This window comes from Alternaria postmessia, assembly GCF_024291825.1.
Source record: "Alternaria postmessia strain BMP 2775 chromosome Unknown scaffold_77, whole genome shotgun sequence".
In the NCBI taxonomy this organism is placed as follows: domain Eukaryota; kingdom Fungi; phylum Ascomycota; class Dothideomycetes; order Pleosporales; family Pleosporaceae; genus Alternaria; species Alternaria postmessia.
The window spans coordinates 21773-38646 of NW_026260150.1; the positions used below are offsets into that span (position 1 = coordinate 21773).

The following is a 16874-nucleotide window of genomic DNA, read 5'->3' on the forward strand; positions in this document are numbered from 1 at the left end:
CGTTCCAGTTGAACCATTTGCGCAATTCACGCAAGGCGCAGTCTACTGTTGCGATTCAACGCCACGTCAAGAATGGTCTACTCTTGGGACGATAAAGAAGCAGTATGCTACCAGCTCTATGTTGAGGAGCGGAGGAGCTTAGAAGAGGTCATGTCGTATTGGGAAATCCGGGGATTTACTCCAAGGTATGCAAGTATTGCGCGCGGCAGCACGTACAGGCTGCCGTACGCCTTCGCCGTCATCTCTCAATCCTAGCGTGCAAACATGTCCAGAACGCATGATACTTACTGTGTCGCCCTAGCAAGCGCGCCTTTCAGACACAGTTCAAGGCAAGTCACCATCACACCCTTCTCATCACCCACTACAAGGCCTCCGCTGACACCGTCACAGCGATGGGACTTCCCCTCGAAACAGAACCCGGCATACAAAAACCCCGCCCTCGTTGCGCGCCTCCAGCAACTATGGGAGCAGAACTACACACAGAAGGACATGGTCGATACGCTACAGACTGAAGGTTATCAGATCAACGACCGCGAACTGCTGCGCTTGCGACTAAGGCTCAAGCTCCTACTCCGAGAAAGTGTCGCCAGACCAAAGAAGCAAAAGACTGCTGGAGGAAGGATACAGAAGAAGCCGAAGAAGAAACCTGCCAAGCCTGTGCCAGGCAATGGTCTAATCAACCAGCTTGGGAATGCAATCTTGGCCGAGGAATCGACGAGCGATGACGGAAGCGAAGACGAGTCCGGGGCTGCTCAACAAAGAGATGAAGAGGAAGAGGGTGGGGCATATGTGGACGAGGCTCGGCCTATACTCCCTGAGCCCGACGTCACAGGTTTGAGCGCTGAAGAGGTGGTCCGAAAGCAACTGCGCCAACAACAGCTTCAAGCCGAGAGCGACGAGAAATGGCGTACACGGAAGCGAAGACGTCGAACACGAGGCTGGGCTGGATTGCCAGCCGACGCTCCCGGCGAACCTCCGCGATTCCCTTCTGAAACTACCATCGACGAAGCCAAAGCCTACCTCGGTTTGGACAACGACAAATACCGCCAAGTCAGAGAGTGCTTCCTTCAAATGTGCAAAGAGCAAGACGTTACCAAGAAGACAATCGCCGGTCCGGAGAAGTGGTCGCAGCTTGTACAGCACTTGATTCAAAGTGATAAACACTTGGCCGAGGTGTTCCAACAAGAGCCAGAAGTGCTACAAAATGACGATGCGCTCTTCCGTCCGAGAGGCCAGAGAGCGCTGTCACTTGATGTCATCTGCATGGACGTCACAAAACGCTTACGAACAATGGATGCACGCATGACTCTCGCCGACGCGAAGAACCTCCTTGGTCTCAATCCTCAACAGACAAGACACGCGCGCAACATGTTTGCCAACAGGTTGAAATCGGCTCATTTTACAAACAAGCACGAAGCTGGCGAGGAACGTTGGACAGAGTTGAAGCAAGCTTGGGTCAATGAGTCTGAGAAGCTTACAACAGCACTCGCACAAGGAGAAGAGGATCCTGACTATGCGCGGAAGCTACGCGCTCTCGAGGTGCTCGCTCGAGATGTAATGAAGCGACAACAGCAGGAGAAGACAGCCAAAGACCCCAGCAAGAAGAAACAGGTACACCAAGGACCGGGGCCTGGGCCAGCACCGCCTGTCGTCGCTCCACACCCGACAATACTAGGCGGTAAGGGGAGACAGCACAGTAGTGTTGGTCGGAAGGAAGCAACGCGTGCCTCATATACTGCCGTGTCCTCTCTACCGACTACTTCAGACCTACAGATTGACCCATCTCTCTTGTTAGCCGCGAGTGACGCCGCTATACTTCCTGTTCCTGATCACACGCCTCGGTACCACTACCAGCCCGGTCAGTACCAACCAGCCACCCAGCATCAGCAGCATAGTTCACACAACCACTACCCGGAAGAATACTACCCAGCCGCCTCGAACACGTCTATACCGCTACCAGTGTATTTTCGCTTGCATCCACACTCCTCGACTCCCTTCCCTAACAAATCAGTCTGGCTTTCCATCATCCAGACGCCCTCGGTCGTCGAACTACGGAATCTAGCAATGCACGAGCACCCGGGTACTACGGTACATAAACTTGAGGGACTGATTCCATACCGAGGTGATCGGGCGGATCGCGAAGTTGCGGTTGAAGTTACAGACGATGGAGAGCTGAGTGCATATTTGGGACACATCAAACGAGGCGACGGAGGAGCTGCTCAAGGGAAAGCAACCTTTATTGTGCTGTTAGGACCTAGTGCGGAAGGGGAGTATGCATGATTGTTCTGAAAATACAGTTCCGTTGCTTATTAAAACTTTGTGATTTGATATTGTTAGAATACAAGTGTCTAGTCCTACTACGTATGGAATATCCTTCAAGTCTTTTCTGCAGATCAAAACATGTAACTTGATGTTGAATGTGACTTTATCTTAATCGATTCGATCGGTACATGTGCACAAGGACTTCATGCATTCATGTTTTCGTCACTAGAATCCATTTAGGAGCCGCTTACATAGGCTTCTTCACAATGCTACGCCATATGCTTCTTCCCCAGCCTCTCTCCAGACCTTCTGCTTCTCCTCTTCTACGTATCCCTTCCTATCCATCCACGTCTTCACTACCTCTCTCCAGAGCTTCCAACTTCCCTGCTCGCCTGCTGGCCCACCCACATTGCACACCGGCCAGTCGCTTCCGAACATGACTCTTCCTGGGAAACACTGGAAGATGTGATTTAGGAAAGGCGTAAGGGCAGTCAAGAGCGTTGGTACATCTGATGGCGTCGGCGAAACAGTGAACTCATTGAAAGCGCCGGACAGTTTCATGAAGATGGCCTTATCCGAGGAGAGAGACGTCATGGTTTGGAGCCAGACGTCGGACGGGGGTGTAGGGTCGGGTGACAGAGGGGGTTTGGCGAGGTGATCTGGGTTGGTGTCTGAGTTAGCTAAACCACATCATATAACAAGGCAGTTCACGAATAACGATGTCGGAGTAGTCAAAAGTGCAAGAGGAGGGTATGAACTTACTCAGCACGAACTTCACGCGATTCTCATGCCCCTCCTTCTCCTCGTACTGCCTTAGTCCTGCAATCAACTTACCAACCGCCTTCATCGGTTCCTCTCCATCCCTATGTGTATCAACACCCACATCAAAGCACCACGCCTCACAACCTCCTTCTAATCTTTTCAGCGCGCAAAGGTTCTGGATCCAACTCTCCTCGCTCTCTTGTAACATCTTCGCAACAACACCGTCTCCTTTCCCTTGCAACAAGTACCTAAAGCCCTTAACATACTGCCACAGCTTCGGTCCGGCCACTTCCCTTGCAACATCAAGATAAGCCTTGAAAACGCGCGGAGCGCAATGAAATGGAGCGTAGATCACACATCCCTTCATCTTCTTTGCCTCACTCTCTACAAACCCATCGCCCTCCTCTGGCTTTCCCTCCACGATTCGTGCCAGAAAACGGAGCTCCTCCAAGGGCTCCTTCGCCCACGTCCGCAGCTTGGCTTTTACATCTTCGTCGTTGTCTGATTCGTTAATGCTTGGAGGTTCCGCGGAAGGAAGATACCGATCGGTTTCTACGTAGATGAAACCGGAAGGTTGGGGGGACGTGATGGTGAGGTAGTCAGATATGCCGTGTCTCTTAGCGAGGTGGTGGCCTGGTGACATCCAGCCATGATTTGAAGATGAGGTGGCTGTTGAAGGCCATAGATGGATGTGTGTGTCTAAGACCCCTGAGGATGACATCGCGGATTATTGGCTGGATGTGCGGGCCGTGGGGCGCGGAGATGGGTAAGTAAAGCTTGTGGTGATATGGCAAACTTGAGAAATCGATAACTGCTTGGTATGAAGACCCTTTCGTGGTTTGTCATGCCTAGAGCATGAGAACTATGTTTGTTGGTCGGCTTGATGCGGGGATGTCGATACTTCGGTTGGCGGGGTAAGAGACTCCGAATAGTGTATATTATTGTATTCACTTTTGTATCGTGCAGAGCACAATTGATTCACAGTCAATTTCTTGCTATCTGTGGAGAATTCTCGCCAGTAAAAAAACGGTGACTTGTTTTTGACTCAACAAGATAGTGTTGGCATGTTGGCCCCAGGGCAATATCAGTGATGGACGCAAGGTGTAGATGAGCAATGTGCTTTCACGTAACCTAACAATATTAGAGCTACATAGAGACAACATGAGTTTCGAGCATGAGAAACTATAGAGTGAATCCGGATGGACCGAAGTAACATTCCGGCTTGGCTATCCTCTACCACGGTGTTACCAGTGGTAGTCGAGGCCATGTACAATGTATCGTCGATGACAGGCCTCGGCTAGTTGAACCCGAGACACACAGGTGGCTGCACGTCATGCACAAGGACACTTTAAGTCCATGACCCTTTGTTCTAGACACATGCGAGTTGTGCAGCTTGGCATCACAGTGGGAGCGCAGTACCTACTACATAGGACAGAACCCACATACTCTCACCAACGCGCTCCACGGAGGTAATGTACTGCAATTAGGCGTCCCCTGCACGCAGGATGCCGACTCTGAGGTGATTCCGAAAGGCAGCTCGTTTCGATTGCGCAGTGATAGGCGCTTAGTCGTCCCGCGCTTCCCAGCCACAAAGACAGGTGTCAAACTCAATGCCTATGAAGCCGACGGCAAATGTGGGGTAGCAGTTAGGCAGAGGGTACGGATATACTTTCGCTTGGAAGGCGAGAGCGGGCGGCATTGACCCTGGTGCTTTGCCCTTGACTGCGTGGAAAGCAGAGTAATTCCCGTGATTGTTTGGAAGCGAAGGAGGGGTAAGCGGAGCAAAGAGGGCCGGAGAAGCACCGATAGTACAGCGCGCAGCTCAACAAACAATTTTCAGAAGTCGTGCATATGTGAGGCTCTGCAATGTCCCTGTATTTTGATGGAGCTTGACATGTGACTGGGGATCCTGTTTTCTGCATCTGCCGAAGTTCTTGTATCGGCAGCTCGCATCATGCGCGAATTAGATGTATGGCCGAGCTGTCAAACTGTGACAGTGTGGTGGCTGAGCGTCTCCAGTCCGATTGACCTCAGCTTTTAGTGAACTCCACCAATGTCAGCAGGACCCTCTCTGTATTTGCAAAAGAGAGGGTCTCCGGATGGACCATTGCTGTTGGGTCTCTAACATCACCTCAGCGCTTACCACTTCAGTGCATTATGGCACAATTCTGCTGGGCACTAGTTGTTATTGTACCCACACCCGTTTGCCCATCATCCGCCAGTATCTATCAGCGAGTGGGCCTAGTATCGGAGTAGTCTTTTCAAAATACGATGGGAATGTCTGGCGGCGTCGTCCCGCGATGTATGACGTTAAGTGTTACCAGCTGACTCGCGCGGCGCCGAACGCCTAAAATCATGATCAAGGACCGAGAGGTCGTCCGGCTGTTTTGATCTTGAGTGCGAGAAGAGGGTGGGGTGAAAAGTCTGGATGCAGCGAAAGTAGCCGCGAATGTGGAGAAGACAGGCAAGACCCTTGATGTTTTTTTTCCGCCGAGTCAGCGATGGCTCAGTTGGGATGCACGTCATTTTAGCGCATTTGTAGCCGTGGAGTAGAGGTACGTGTTGCGGCTCGCTCGGTTCAAATGACCGACCATTAGTGAGCGAGCAATTGACGATTTGCTTTCGTGGCTGATAATATCGAGATGCACCTTTGAATGGGATATGGCTTTGGTTGTTTGAGGCTGACTTGTAGCTGCAGGGTCTTGCCATGACAGAAAGTCTTGCCTCTTAGTGTAGGCTGATGACAATGATCATGTGAGGACATTGTACGACGTCGTCATCTAAGATCGACGAACCATGGAAAAAGTAACGCTTGCTCCGGGGTCCGTAGTGGGCAAGGCTTGATCGGATCTATTCTACAAGAGTCGCGCCGAGCCTAAGAATGGCTAGTAAGGGTTCCTAAAAGGCCACCTATACCTGCGGTATTAATCGACGCGCAAGCCAGTGGAGTTCATGGCCGTACGTCAAAACGATGACGATGACATATATGGCATCTTCCCCACAATTCGACGTTGCAACGTTCCTGGATACTTAGAGATTTCGTGACTGACTGGTCAGATCGTATCTGAGCACGTGACCCCTGCACCGAGACGAAGGCCTTCCCAGTAGATAAATCCGAGGCTGTACCGTGACGAACAACATACGGGCATAACTGCACCACCAATGCAAAGGGTCCTGACTCAGAATGATTTGCAGCTCGTGCTTGCCGCTGGATCTCGGTTCACGACCGGCACGGCGCGACGCTACCTCGGATGCGCCTAACTTCAGGGCTTATCCCTTAGGGACAGGTTGTGGTCGAAAGGTGGCAATTAAGATACTTCAATCAAGCAGTCCAGGTGCAGTAGCAGAAGGGATTGCGGATGTCGAGTGAGCTGCATGCGTATGTTGAACTTGAAAGTTGCTGTCAGTTGCGGAGTCGCGGGACTGTCGAGCTTTGCCCTTGACGGCTCCAGCCTTTGTGTCAGACAAACATGACACGATCATGAGCAGATCCAAAGCTTGCATGATCAGTAGCTTCATATAACCTACGGAGCAGATCTGGGCCTTTTGGAACTTAGGCTAGATGTCCGATGTCGTCAGAGGGTCAGCATCTGTAGGGGCTAAGGAAGTCGATGGGACTCCGCAAGTACACAGTCTTTGCTGTCGCAGTATTAGCCAACATGACATTAGCGCAATCCGCCCTGGCAAGAGTGAAGTGGGTATTGTAAGCATTGCATGACGGCCCATGCCCTCTTTCTTGAACGTGTACGAGTAATTTGGAGCTTCGCGCATAAGGTCCCTGGAGCAAGATAACTGGATAAATGTGAAAGGCATGTGAATGTTTTTGCATGCTTATGTTTGTCCCGACAGCGTGTCTCGCGCGTGAAGCGAGATGTGCAGAGTTTTCGCCTTCGACCCAGCTGCTTGGACAACGTCTCGGATGCTGACAAGCAAGATCGAGCGAAAGACAATTGTCCGGACATGCAAGGTGATTGCGCTGCAGTCGTTAGGTATCCCGACCCATGTTGTATTACATGGAGATGCAAGTATGTTACGCCATCTTGCAATTGTGTATATTAAGCAGTCATGTCATCTCGATTGGAGATGGTCATCACCAGCTCGGCTAGTGTGTGGCGCTCGCCCAGTCTGCACCTGAGCATTTGAAGTACTTTTGATCAGCCAGGCACCAATAACAATGTTCCACCCGGTACTAGTAAATGCTCTGGGGCACGGCACGCGAGTGTCGAACTGCAAGTCCGTGCCTAACTGGTCTACAGCGTGTTGCATCGGGGATGCGGCACAGGGACTTGTAGCAGCTTGGTTATGGAGTCTCAATGTACATGTGTGCTGTTCGATGCTTGCTGTCCCATCTGTTGTGAATGCTGCGTGCGCAGTGGTGGGCAGCTATGACGAGAGGTGGAGAAATGGGTCAGGCGTCGCGCCGCGGACAGCGCCAGCCTAGCGCAGGTGCTTGGCTCTGGACACACAGGCCTGCGGGAGCGGGATGACCAGCATAAGGTTTGAGCAAAGGGTCTCTTCCGTACGATTTGCTGGCTCGCTAGAAGACCAGGGCTCATGCATCTGTCGTCCGTCATCGTCCCTGTTTACAAGACGTAGAATTTTTGTCGTGGGCAGTGAGGAAAATTGCCGCGACGCACGATGATGTTTGATGAGGGCCAGCGATGCAAGTGTGCATGAGAAGTTCGGCGCCGGCATGGTTTCCCTTGAAGCTTCAGCTAGGACGTGCAGCATGCAGGCCCGCTTGAGTGGGCGTCTTCGTTGGTGGGAAGACCTTTGGACGCCATCGACTTTTCAGCGCCATCGGGTCATGATAGGAGAGTGGAATGTCCTAGAGCGTCGTTAACCCTCGAAAGCTTACTGCAGCCGATGTTGAACGGAGTACACGGCCGCAGTAGAAGAAAGGAGCGACTGGTGTGAAAAAGCGCCAGCTGCGAGAGTGACATTGCCCAAAAGCCATGGATTAAACGATTCTGCGGGCCATGGCCGAAAGCGGAGATACGAGGTTGTTCCGAGACTTGGGGAGTGGGTTCATCAATTCCTTATCCCGTAAACCGAGGGGTACCCAGGTACATGCTCTTCGCACCTGCCGTCTTGGAGTGGTTCGTCGGGAGTATTGCCTGCCTGTATTCTTCGTAGTGCGTCTGTCTCAGATAACGTGCCGCTATTTGTCTCGACGCGGCCCAGACTCCCACATCTTTACCCTAAACGATGAAGCAGGCGATGTCCTCGATGCGGGTGATGGTTCGCGCTACTTGGAGACCGTGCAGCGCGGGTAGGACGCCTAAGACGACTGACCAGGGGGGTCGTGTGTTGCTCGGGAAACAGGATGTGATGTTGGGATGGAGTTTTTGTGCCGCGGTTGCACAAATGTCAAACGTGTTCCCAAAGCAGTCGCGTGCGACACGAGCGTGTAGAGAAGGCACTGTTTCAACGGTCATCATCATTGTCATTTGCTGTGACTTTTGCATAAACTACATGGTTGGGTATTCACCAACATCGCGCATGGGAAGACGCTGCAAACTCGTCCATATCCGTAAAACTCCTTGAACACCTTGCATCCGGCCGGGCCCATTTTGGTATCCGAGAGCTGCCACGCTCAATAGTATGAAACAACATAGCGTTGCTCTACCTTCCGTGTACTGGTAGATGCAATGCTTCAAACTCAGATGCGTCTAACATTACTGCATCAAAAACTGCAGCCGAGGCCTGGAATGCCGACTAAAAATGGAAATCGTCGTCTAGTTCATCATCGGAAAACCGGCGCCTCGCTCGCGAAGCACGCGTCCGCCTGGCGGCGGCGTCAGGGGAGGGGTAATGGTGGCCATGGGTGGGATAGGCAACATTCTGATGTTGTCGTCGGCATCTGCACCCTCGCGAGTACCCCATGTGGTCTGTTGGCCAGCTGTTAGCTATGTGGAAGGGAACGCGATGGTGCGTGAATCACGACATACCTCTGTCACGGTGATGCAGCCGTAGAGCTTGATGAGATTGTGGAAATAACCGAAAAGAATCGAGACCGGGACGAAGCGGACGTCGCCCGGGTTTCTTAACAAATGGGGAATTAGCTTGATCGTCTTCGCGAAGACCCAGTGCGCAATGAACAGGGCCCAGAAAAGCGAGCGCTGCCACTTGTCCGCGTGAGCTTGCTTGTCATCCTCTGCTGCGTAGTATCCTGCCTCCAGCAGCGCCAGGTAGACTGAGACGAACAGGGCGCAATCAAGGAGGAAGGCCCATTGCGTAAGCGTTGTCTGGAAGACGGCGTAGAGGGACCATGGGTAGTTCTATGGCGCAAGGATTAGCAAAGGTAGTACGAATCGGCGCAGGCAAAAGAGGGGCTGGCTTGGCGTCCAACAACGCGAAATCTGTGCAAATATTGGAACTAGCGGCACTCACCATCCACATGTAACCCTCTGTCAAGCTAGTCAGGTTGCTCCTCCAATTGGAGCGGACCCAACGCAGACATTGACGCAGATACTTCGAGTCGTCCTCGAGTGTTGTCTCGACCTCGCACTCGCGGTGGTTTTGCATCTGGATCTTCCAGTTGTGTGAAAACAACCAGCGCGTGATGAAGTTGTCGTCATCGGCATTCAAGAAATGATCGCTGCCCCATGTCTCATGTGTGAAGCCGTAGGTAAAATTGGGGTCTTGTAGGATCTCGGAACGATAGGCAACCGCGCGTCCAGACAAGCATGGTAGGCCACCGTCTATCCAGTTGCAAGCTGTACAGTCAAAGTTCCTCCTGACCAGGTAGATGGCACCCAAGAACTCCCAGATGTTGGAGCGGTTGAAGCGGCGGATCTGCTGGTTGGTACCAACACCTCCAACACGTGGATCCTCAAAGGGGGCAAGAATCCATTTGGTAAACTTCTCGGGTAACCACACGTCGTCGTCAAGGAGGAGGGTAATCTTGGTCTCGACTTCGGGGATGGCTCGGCATAGCTGTCGACGCTTGTTGGCCTGACTGACTGATAGGACTTGGATGATCTTGGGGCTGCCCAGCTCTTCCACCATCTGATACACACGCTTCACTCGCGAGTCGGGTGTGACGAGGAGAAGTTCCAATGGCTCGAGACGGTATGCGCTTTGGACCGTCTCTTTCAACTGCTGAAGGTTTTCGGCAACTGTCGGGATGATGACAGTCATGTCCTTGGATGTGATGGTCGGGTCATCGACTGGCTGGATGGGCGTGTAGGTCCAGTTGCTCGCCAGGTTAACCCATAGTCTGACATATCGAAACAAACTGTGGTAGCGAGTCAGTGTCGTCCAAAGTGCGGGGAAGGCCATTCATGGCAGCCGTGGTTGACATACAAGAGCGCCAAAAAGATACAGAACCAACTCCAATTGGGGAACAAGCCTAATGGAAAGGAGAACATGGTAACGGCCAACGAGTGTGGTAGTGCGAAACGTGAACTACGACGGTGGACGGTAAACGAAGATCACATCGAATGGTGGGAGTGAAAAGCCGCTTGCATCGGGGAAGCAGCGGAAGTGACAGGTATTTAAACAGATGCTTGCGAGCGGGCTAGGGCGGCGAGGACATGTTTCGCTTCCCGGCGCTGTTTAAGCTGCATGAGATTCCCTTAGCAGACTTTGGGGTAGTGTGAACATGGCTGGAGCATGAGGTAGTTGCGAAATTCCAGTAGCGACCAGGGTGTGTACGAGTCGGGAATAGCGAATGCGCCCACTGAGCTCGAGCGTCATGCTTGGATCCCGCCAGCCGTTGAATCGCTCGCATATCCCTAGGCACCTTAGGTGCAGCGCTTCAAGGATCGACTTGCATCGTGGTGCATTGCTGACAAGGGCCCTCACTGTAACCGCCCCGCGGTCGCTCCGGTCTTGTTGCCGTTGGGGCACGAGACAGCACGCCTCCCCACTGCTCTCACCTCATCGCGCCATCCACTACCACTAATCTTGACATGGCTGTGCCATCGCCCACTGGTCCTCCTGACGCCGCCAGCGCTGCGATACGGAGCCGACGCGCGGGCTACGAACGATGCGGCTGATGATCGATGGGTCCTGGTCACTATGTGACCCCGCTTGGCGCCAGACCATCCTGAGGGCAATGGCTCTAGGCCTGAATTGCCCACTCTCTGCTCTCAGAGTCCCATGCACTAGCCGCTGCAAGCGGATTTTACCAAGCGTGGCGCAATAGCGACGATAGGCGCTTCCTTACCTTTTGGCGGCAGGGCTGGCGTCTTCATCCTCCGTTCGTACATGCTTCCGGCACGGCTAATTAGTTATTACCACTCATCCACAATCTCTCTGCTACAGCAGCCTTCGTTGTTGTTTCGCTGCCGCTGGCCAACGGGAAAAATTCCGGGGCTGCTCGATTGATTAACTCGATTGCCCGTTTGCTGCAACCGAGCCACCTGCCACAGCGCCGGCTTGCTACGGTCAGCCGCTGCGAGAATTATGTTACCATGTGCTTCGCCGGTCCGCATTGTAGGCGTGCTCCGTTCGTCCAAGCACTAGTAGCCTGTATTGGTCGTACGTTGACCGATGGCCTTCTCGTCGGAGACATTACCCTATACAGCAGCCAGTCGCCTGGACCTTACTGCTACGTTGCCTCAGCTTGACTGTAATTATCGTCTCAGTCCCGCTCGACCACAGTATTGGAAAGGTACCTGCACCGGATGAAGAGATACAAGGTCCGGGTACGCCTGCCTCAAACTCCAAGGTTGTGTAGGACGCTGCAGAGACGGGGTTTATACCATGCTCATGCAGATCCAAACGTCGGGCCGCGGGAAGACATACGCGCATCCAATTACCTTGTTGTCAACCATGTAAAAGGCTTGCTTGTGCATGCTGCATGTAATTTACAAAGGTGGGTGGGCGTGATCGAGCGAAAGATGGGTCATGGCTGCTGGCGCTTCCCTGCATGAAGCCTTACCTTTCGGTCTTGTCAATGTCTACATCCGGCTTCCAACAGAGCAGATGTGGAATATCTATCTTGGATCAGCGATGCTGTATGGTAATATATCACCTTGTCCAACCCACACACTAGGCTAGCTGTCATCAAGGTGGGACAAAGTCGTAATCTCGACCGGTGATCATGCCCGAACCTCAAGTATGGCAAACACCAATTCTCATGGGTACAAAATGACAGCTGTCAGGACACTTGCGGATATTGCGTCATCAACCACAGGCTCGGGCAAAGCTGATCCTCCGCATAGTGCGGATCGCTTGCCGCTTCCTCGCGAAAGCCAGAGCCGTACACGAATGTTAACACTTTTACGCGCCTGCGCCACAGACGAGACAGGGTCTGGCGCTGTGGAGGCTCAAGCACAGTTGTGTACTGCTATTTGTACTATTGTTGTCGGCATTTCTTGGCATCCAGGGGGTCTTCCCACGATGAGTGAGTTCGAGATGAAATACTCGACTTCTAGAAATCAATCACATAACGCCCAATAAATGATGCTGTCAACGAGAAGGACAATAGGCATATGCATAGACCAATTCAAGTATATCCTATCCTTGGTTCGGTTGATTTATCAAATAGAAAGCGCTCAACTTCTGAAGGGTAGCTGTCCAACTCCAATTATACATTCCTGATAGTTTCAAGGAGATCTTTACACATTCAATCGCTCCATCAAGCCGCCACACGTGTCTGCTCCAATGCAACAAAGGACGGTTGACTATGATCAGACAAAGTAAACGATACTATTTACCAAGTCTGCTATTCAGATGAAAAATGGATGGGGGACGTTGATGTTCCAAACGCGAACTGGCGCATTTTCCTTCAACAATAGTCCTCATAAGGTCTAAAATCGTATGACACCGCGAGTCTGCCTTGACAAGAAAGACTTACCGCGATTTCCCTCCGCATGATTCCTAAGCGGTCATGTCGCTTTCGGGAAGAGCGTTCTGTAAGTAACCGGAAGCTGAGCAAGGCTGAGGATGGTTTTGATGCTTCGCACTACTCGGGAGCTTGGGACAATAGCTAGGGCGTGCAACCTTCTCGCCCAAAGATGTGCCAGATGACTTGGATAGTGGCACTATAAATCTTTGTATCGTTGCAAACCCTCAGCACAGAAGCCGTATGGTCTCAACGCAAGGTGTCCAAATGACCTTTTGGTACACCGATTTGGCTCTTGCCCAGCTTGCCATGTGAGCTCTGTAAACGGGGATGACCCTGAGGGAAATCTCGGTGTTTCCAACTCTTCGTGATATCATGGAGTTAATACGATTATCGGTTTCCAACGGCGCTGTTGCTGGCCGGGGGCTTTGCCGCAGGTCCCTTGGGGTTCACTCCGGTCATTCCTATAGTACATCTATGAGCGGCAACACTTGCAGCATTCAGTCGATGGATAGAACGTCTTGTATCCTCAGGCATTTCAAGTATTTTTTGGGGGGTAGTACTATTGCCTCCGAGTACCGAAAGTGGAACTCCTAAGACAAGGAAACTGTCCGGAAAGGAGGCACAATAGTGCTTGTTTCTGTGTGCTTTGAGGCTCGGCTAGGAAGAAACACGTAATGGTGCGATTTGGCAAGACTGTAAGGCGAAAGAAGTGGGTTGGTTACGGATGACGACGGGTCAAGTGGTGGTGGTTGCTGGCCTGGTGAGCTACAACAGCTTGGGATCGACTGAAGGACTAGCGCCGATCAGTGTGCACCTGCGCACCTAGGTGCCCTATCGTACTCGCCAACAAACGATCCACACCCTCATGCACTCAGCGACGCGTTCAGTCAAGCGTAGAGATATATGCTAAACATAACAATGTATCTAATCCCGCTACTGTCTCTCGTACGATGTCTGGCTGTCCGCGCGGGGGCCAGGGTCATGGAGAATCCCTGGAGGACGCTAGCGACGCGCTAATCAGTGGTGTTGATCGCCAGTCCTGAAGCGCTCTTGACTTTGTTCCCCACACACTCACACCACCTTCTAACCGAGCCATGGATGCAGGCCCTCACACGTCACTATTTATCTCGCCTTTGGACCATAATACCACCACGGCGGCGAATCAGCCTAAGGGGTCGCGCGACACCTCAGTGCGGCCAAAAATGGCCCGTACACCTCCAAATACCGTGTGCAGCATTCCAGCTGAGGCGCATGTCGGCCGCGTCATATTGGACTGGACATCTCCCGCACTGCCGGAAATTGGAGGCCACTATAAGCTGACCAGGGTCGGAGGCTATAGCGAATGTCCTTATCCATATTCTGTATGCGGCTGCATATCCCTGACCCCAAAACCGCCCGCAGAGCTTATATCCTATTGCATAACCACGGCCCTGCTTACCCTTTGCGAACGGTGTGAAGAACACTTAGCTGCATATGCTGATCCTTTCGAAGAAACTAAGAACAGACGTCTTCAGTCCCTAGTCTTTGGTGTCTATACTGACTTTTGCTGACATCCCAAAGAGGCACACACTTCGTACATTCCGGATTGGCAATAATGTCGCATGCCCTGATGAGCAGAACGGTTGCTAGCAGCTTCAGCACACATCTCGATCTAGTCCCATGATACAAGACTGCCAAGCGATGCGGGTGGCCGACTAATACGACGTCGGTCGATCTCTGATGTCGTGCATATACCATGATACACCGGAGTGGCTGCTCCAGGCAGCACGTGCTCGGGATGTCTATCAGGACATAAGCTTTTTCCTTTAAGCTGACTGATCCAACCACAAGTATTACTGAAACAGCAAAACCCCCATCGCAAGCTTATATAGGCGGTACCCGCCCGTGGCGCTGAGCATGCTGCGAGGACAACCACACCGGGTAGGATATTTCTGGTTTCGGCCATATATTAAGCGTTGGCAAACATGTATATCATGTCAGCTATTAATGCGAACCGATTGGGTTTAGACAATCTTGACTCAGCTCAATATTCCTTCTCCATGGATACCGTCTTTCAAAGCTACGTTAGATGCTAAATCAATGAATTGTCAACAGAAAGCTCTCACAACTAGCTGGTTGCGTGGACATCAACCTCTTCGACAAAACTCCTCGAAGAACCCCGTCGCACGGTTCTCGTTATTCTACAGTTTTCTGCTCGGCACAAAATTAATAGGAAGTCTTCAGTACGTTCCAATGGCTCATAACATTTTGTTGAGATTTTCAGCATACACCAACTTCGAACCGCAGCCGACCCTGGGCCTGCGCCCTTGCCGTATGCACGCCATCATAAGCCCTTGCTTGGCCTGCATTTCGTTTACCCTGGTTCGCCTACAAAATTTAGGCCTACCTGAAGGACAAGCATATACCTTCTAAAGGCTAAAGATTGGTAAGTAGGTCGATGCCGAGCTAGATAGGTATGTGGCACGAGACTCCATATCATCACACCAGTACTGGAACATGTCATCGAATCAACTTGCTATGTTGCGCTATCGAAAGAAGCACACAAAAGAGCCAGCCGGTCAAGAGTAGAATTTAGTCCGCGTCATCACAGACAGGTATGGTGAACTACTGGACTGCGACACGGTTGCACGAGTGTACCGGCAAAGTCCCACGTTTCTTGGCTTCCTGGTCTGAACACGACAGCGGCAACTTTACGATCCTGCTGCTACCCGTATCCGTACGCCTCAAAACGCCTTTGGGCGTCTCAGGCAACTGACAGGATAGACGCGATAGACGAGCTTGCCAATTATCGGTCTTGAACCGTTCCATGAACAGACACCGAATCCTTCGAATTTAAAAATCTGACTCATCGAACGACATCGCCGCATATGCACAGAAAAGCTGCATACTTCGGCAACATCACACTTTTGGTCACGTTTGGACAGCTCGCGATTAGGCTGTGGGATGCGGGGTGGTGTGAGCGCCCTCCACACGGCCTGCTTATCAGTAAGGAAACACGAGCCGAACGAAGCGCCATTAGAGGTTTGCATAAGCCAGAAGCTGATTGCGTGCTCAGAAGCGTTTTGATCTATGAACCAACTCGCAGATGGATAAGTGAACACAGTTCTCGCCCGCTCGACCACCAACCTCAGCACATTTCTTTGTTGCACCACGTGGTTTCACAGCAGTACTTTGCCTGTTTCCTCCGATTCATCAGCTCGTTGGCCACTCAGCAAAAGTCTTCACAAGCTGCGTAAGCATGGTGGTCACATTGCTAATACTGAGAATCTTGGGATTGGAGTTCGGAGCAGGACGCCGACCGGAAATGGCCTCATAGCGCGGTTCCGCAACTCCACCGATCGAGAAGTAAAATCTGAGGGATTTGAGTGGATATGGAGTTGAAGACCGCCGTCACACAAGGCTCGCATGCCCTCACACCCTTGATCAACAGAATGGGTGCCGTGAAAGGCCCACGCCAGGCCGCATCAACTACCACTCTCATTTCCAATGTTGGTGAACAGATATCGGGATGGGTGGCCCGATGGCATGCACCAGAAAGGCAGGTCATATGGACCGAAAGCCACCAGAGTGGGCCGAGGTTGACTCTCGACAGACCTCAGGGTGCCATCTAAGCGAAGGATACAGTAGTCAGATGCACCAGACCGCGGACGGGAAGTGGATCTGGATATGCTTTTTCCCATGAAATGCGCGAGACGGTACTTGCTTTTTCTGAAACCCTTTCGATGCTGCAGCAGCTCCATGGATCATGCCGGCGGAAAAGACAACACTGCAGTTTGAGCCTTGAAGATCACCGACACGTCAAAGCCGCTCCCTACTTTACTGCGATTTTCAAAAAACTAGTTTCACATGTGCAGAAACTGACAAGAGCGCAAGTCGCATACATTCGGTTCGAGTTATCTAATTCAGATCCATTGCCCCGGATTCGTGAGAGAAACGAATTGCATTGATCTTTACACATGGCTAGTCGCCTCCTAATCGATACAAGCGAAAAGACCCTGATATACCCGTTATACTCCAGCATGGAAGACGTGTCTTTCCCACAGTAGACAAA

The 16874-nt window shown here is 51.9% G+C and overlaps 3 protein-coding genes across 3 annotated transcripts; 1 reads left to right on the forward strand and 2 right to left on the reverse strand.

Moving 5' to 3' along the window:
* Positions 1 to 264: 264 nt before the first annotated feature.
* Positions 265 to 2280, forward strand: J4E82_008873 (uncharacterized protein; the record flags this gene model as incomplete). Its single annotated transcript, XM_051735103.1, has 1 exon — positions 265 to 2280. The coding sequence occupies one exon, from the start codon at positions 265 to 267 to the stop codon at positions 2278 to 2280; it is 2016 nt and encodes a 671-aa protein (XP_051585117.1).
* A 243-nt stretch (positions 2281 to 2523) lies between these two features.
* J4E82_008874 (uncharacterized protein) lies at positions 2524 to 3745 on the reverse strand (the record flags this gene model as incomplete). The annotated part of the gene is made up of 2 exons (XM_051735104.1): positions 2524 to 2942; positions 3025 to 3745. 2 exons carry the CDS (start codon positions 3743 to 3745, stop codon positions 2524 to 2526), a joined length of 1140 nt encoding a protein of 379 aa, XP_051585118.1.
* Positions 3746 to 8762: 5017 nt separating this feature from the next.
* Positions 8763 to 10397, reverse strand: J4E82_008875 (uncharacterized protein; the record flags this gene model as incomplete). The annotated part of the gene is made up of 4 exons (XM_051735105.1): positions 8763 to 8915; positions 8976 to 9305; positions 9418 to 10264; positions 10333 to 10397. The coding sequence occupies 4 exons, from the start codon at positions 10395 to 10397 to the stop codon at positions 8763 to 8765; spliced, it is 1395 nt and encodes a 464-aa protein (XP_051585119.1).
* Positions 10398 to 16874: the final 6477 nt, after the last annotated feature.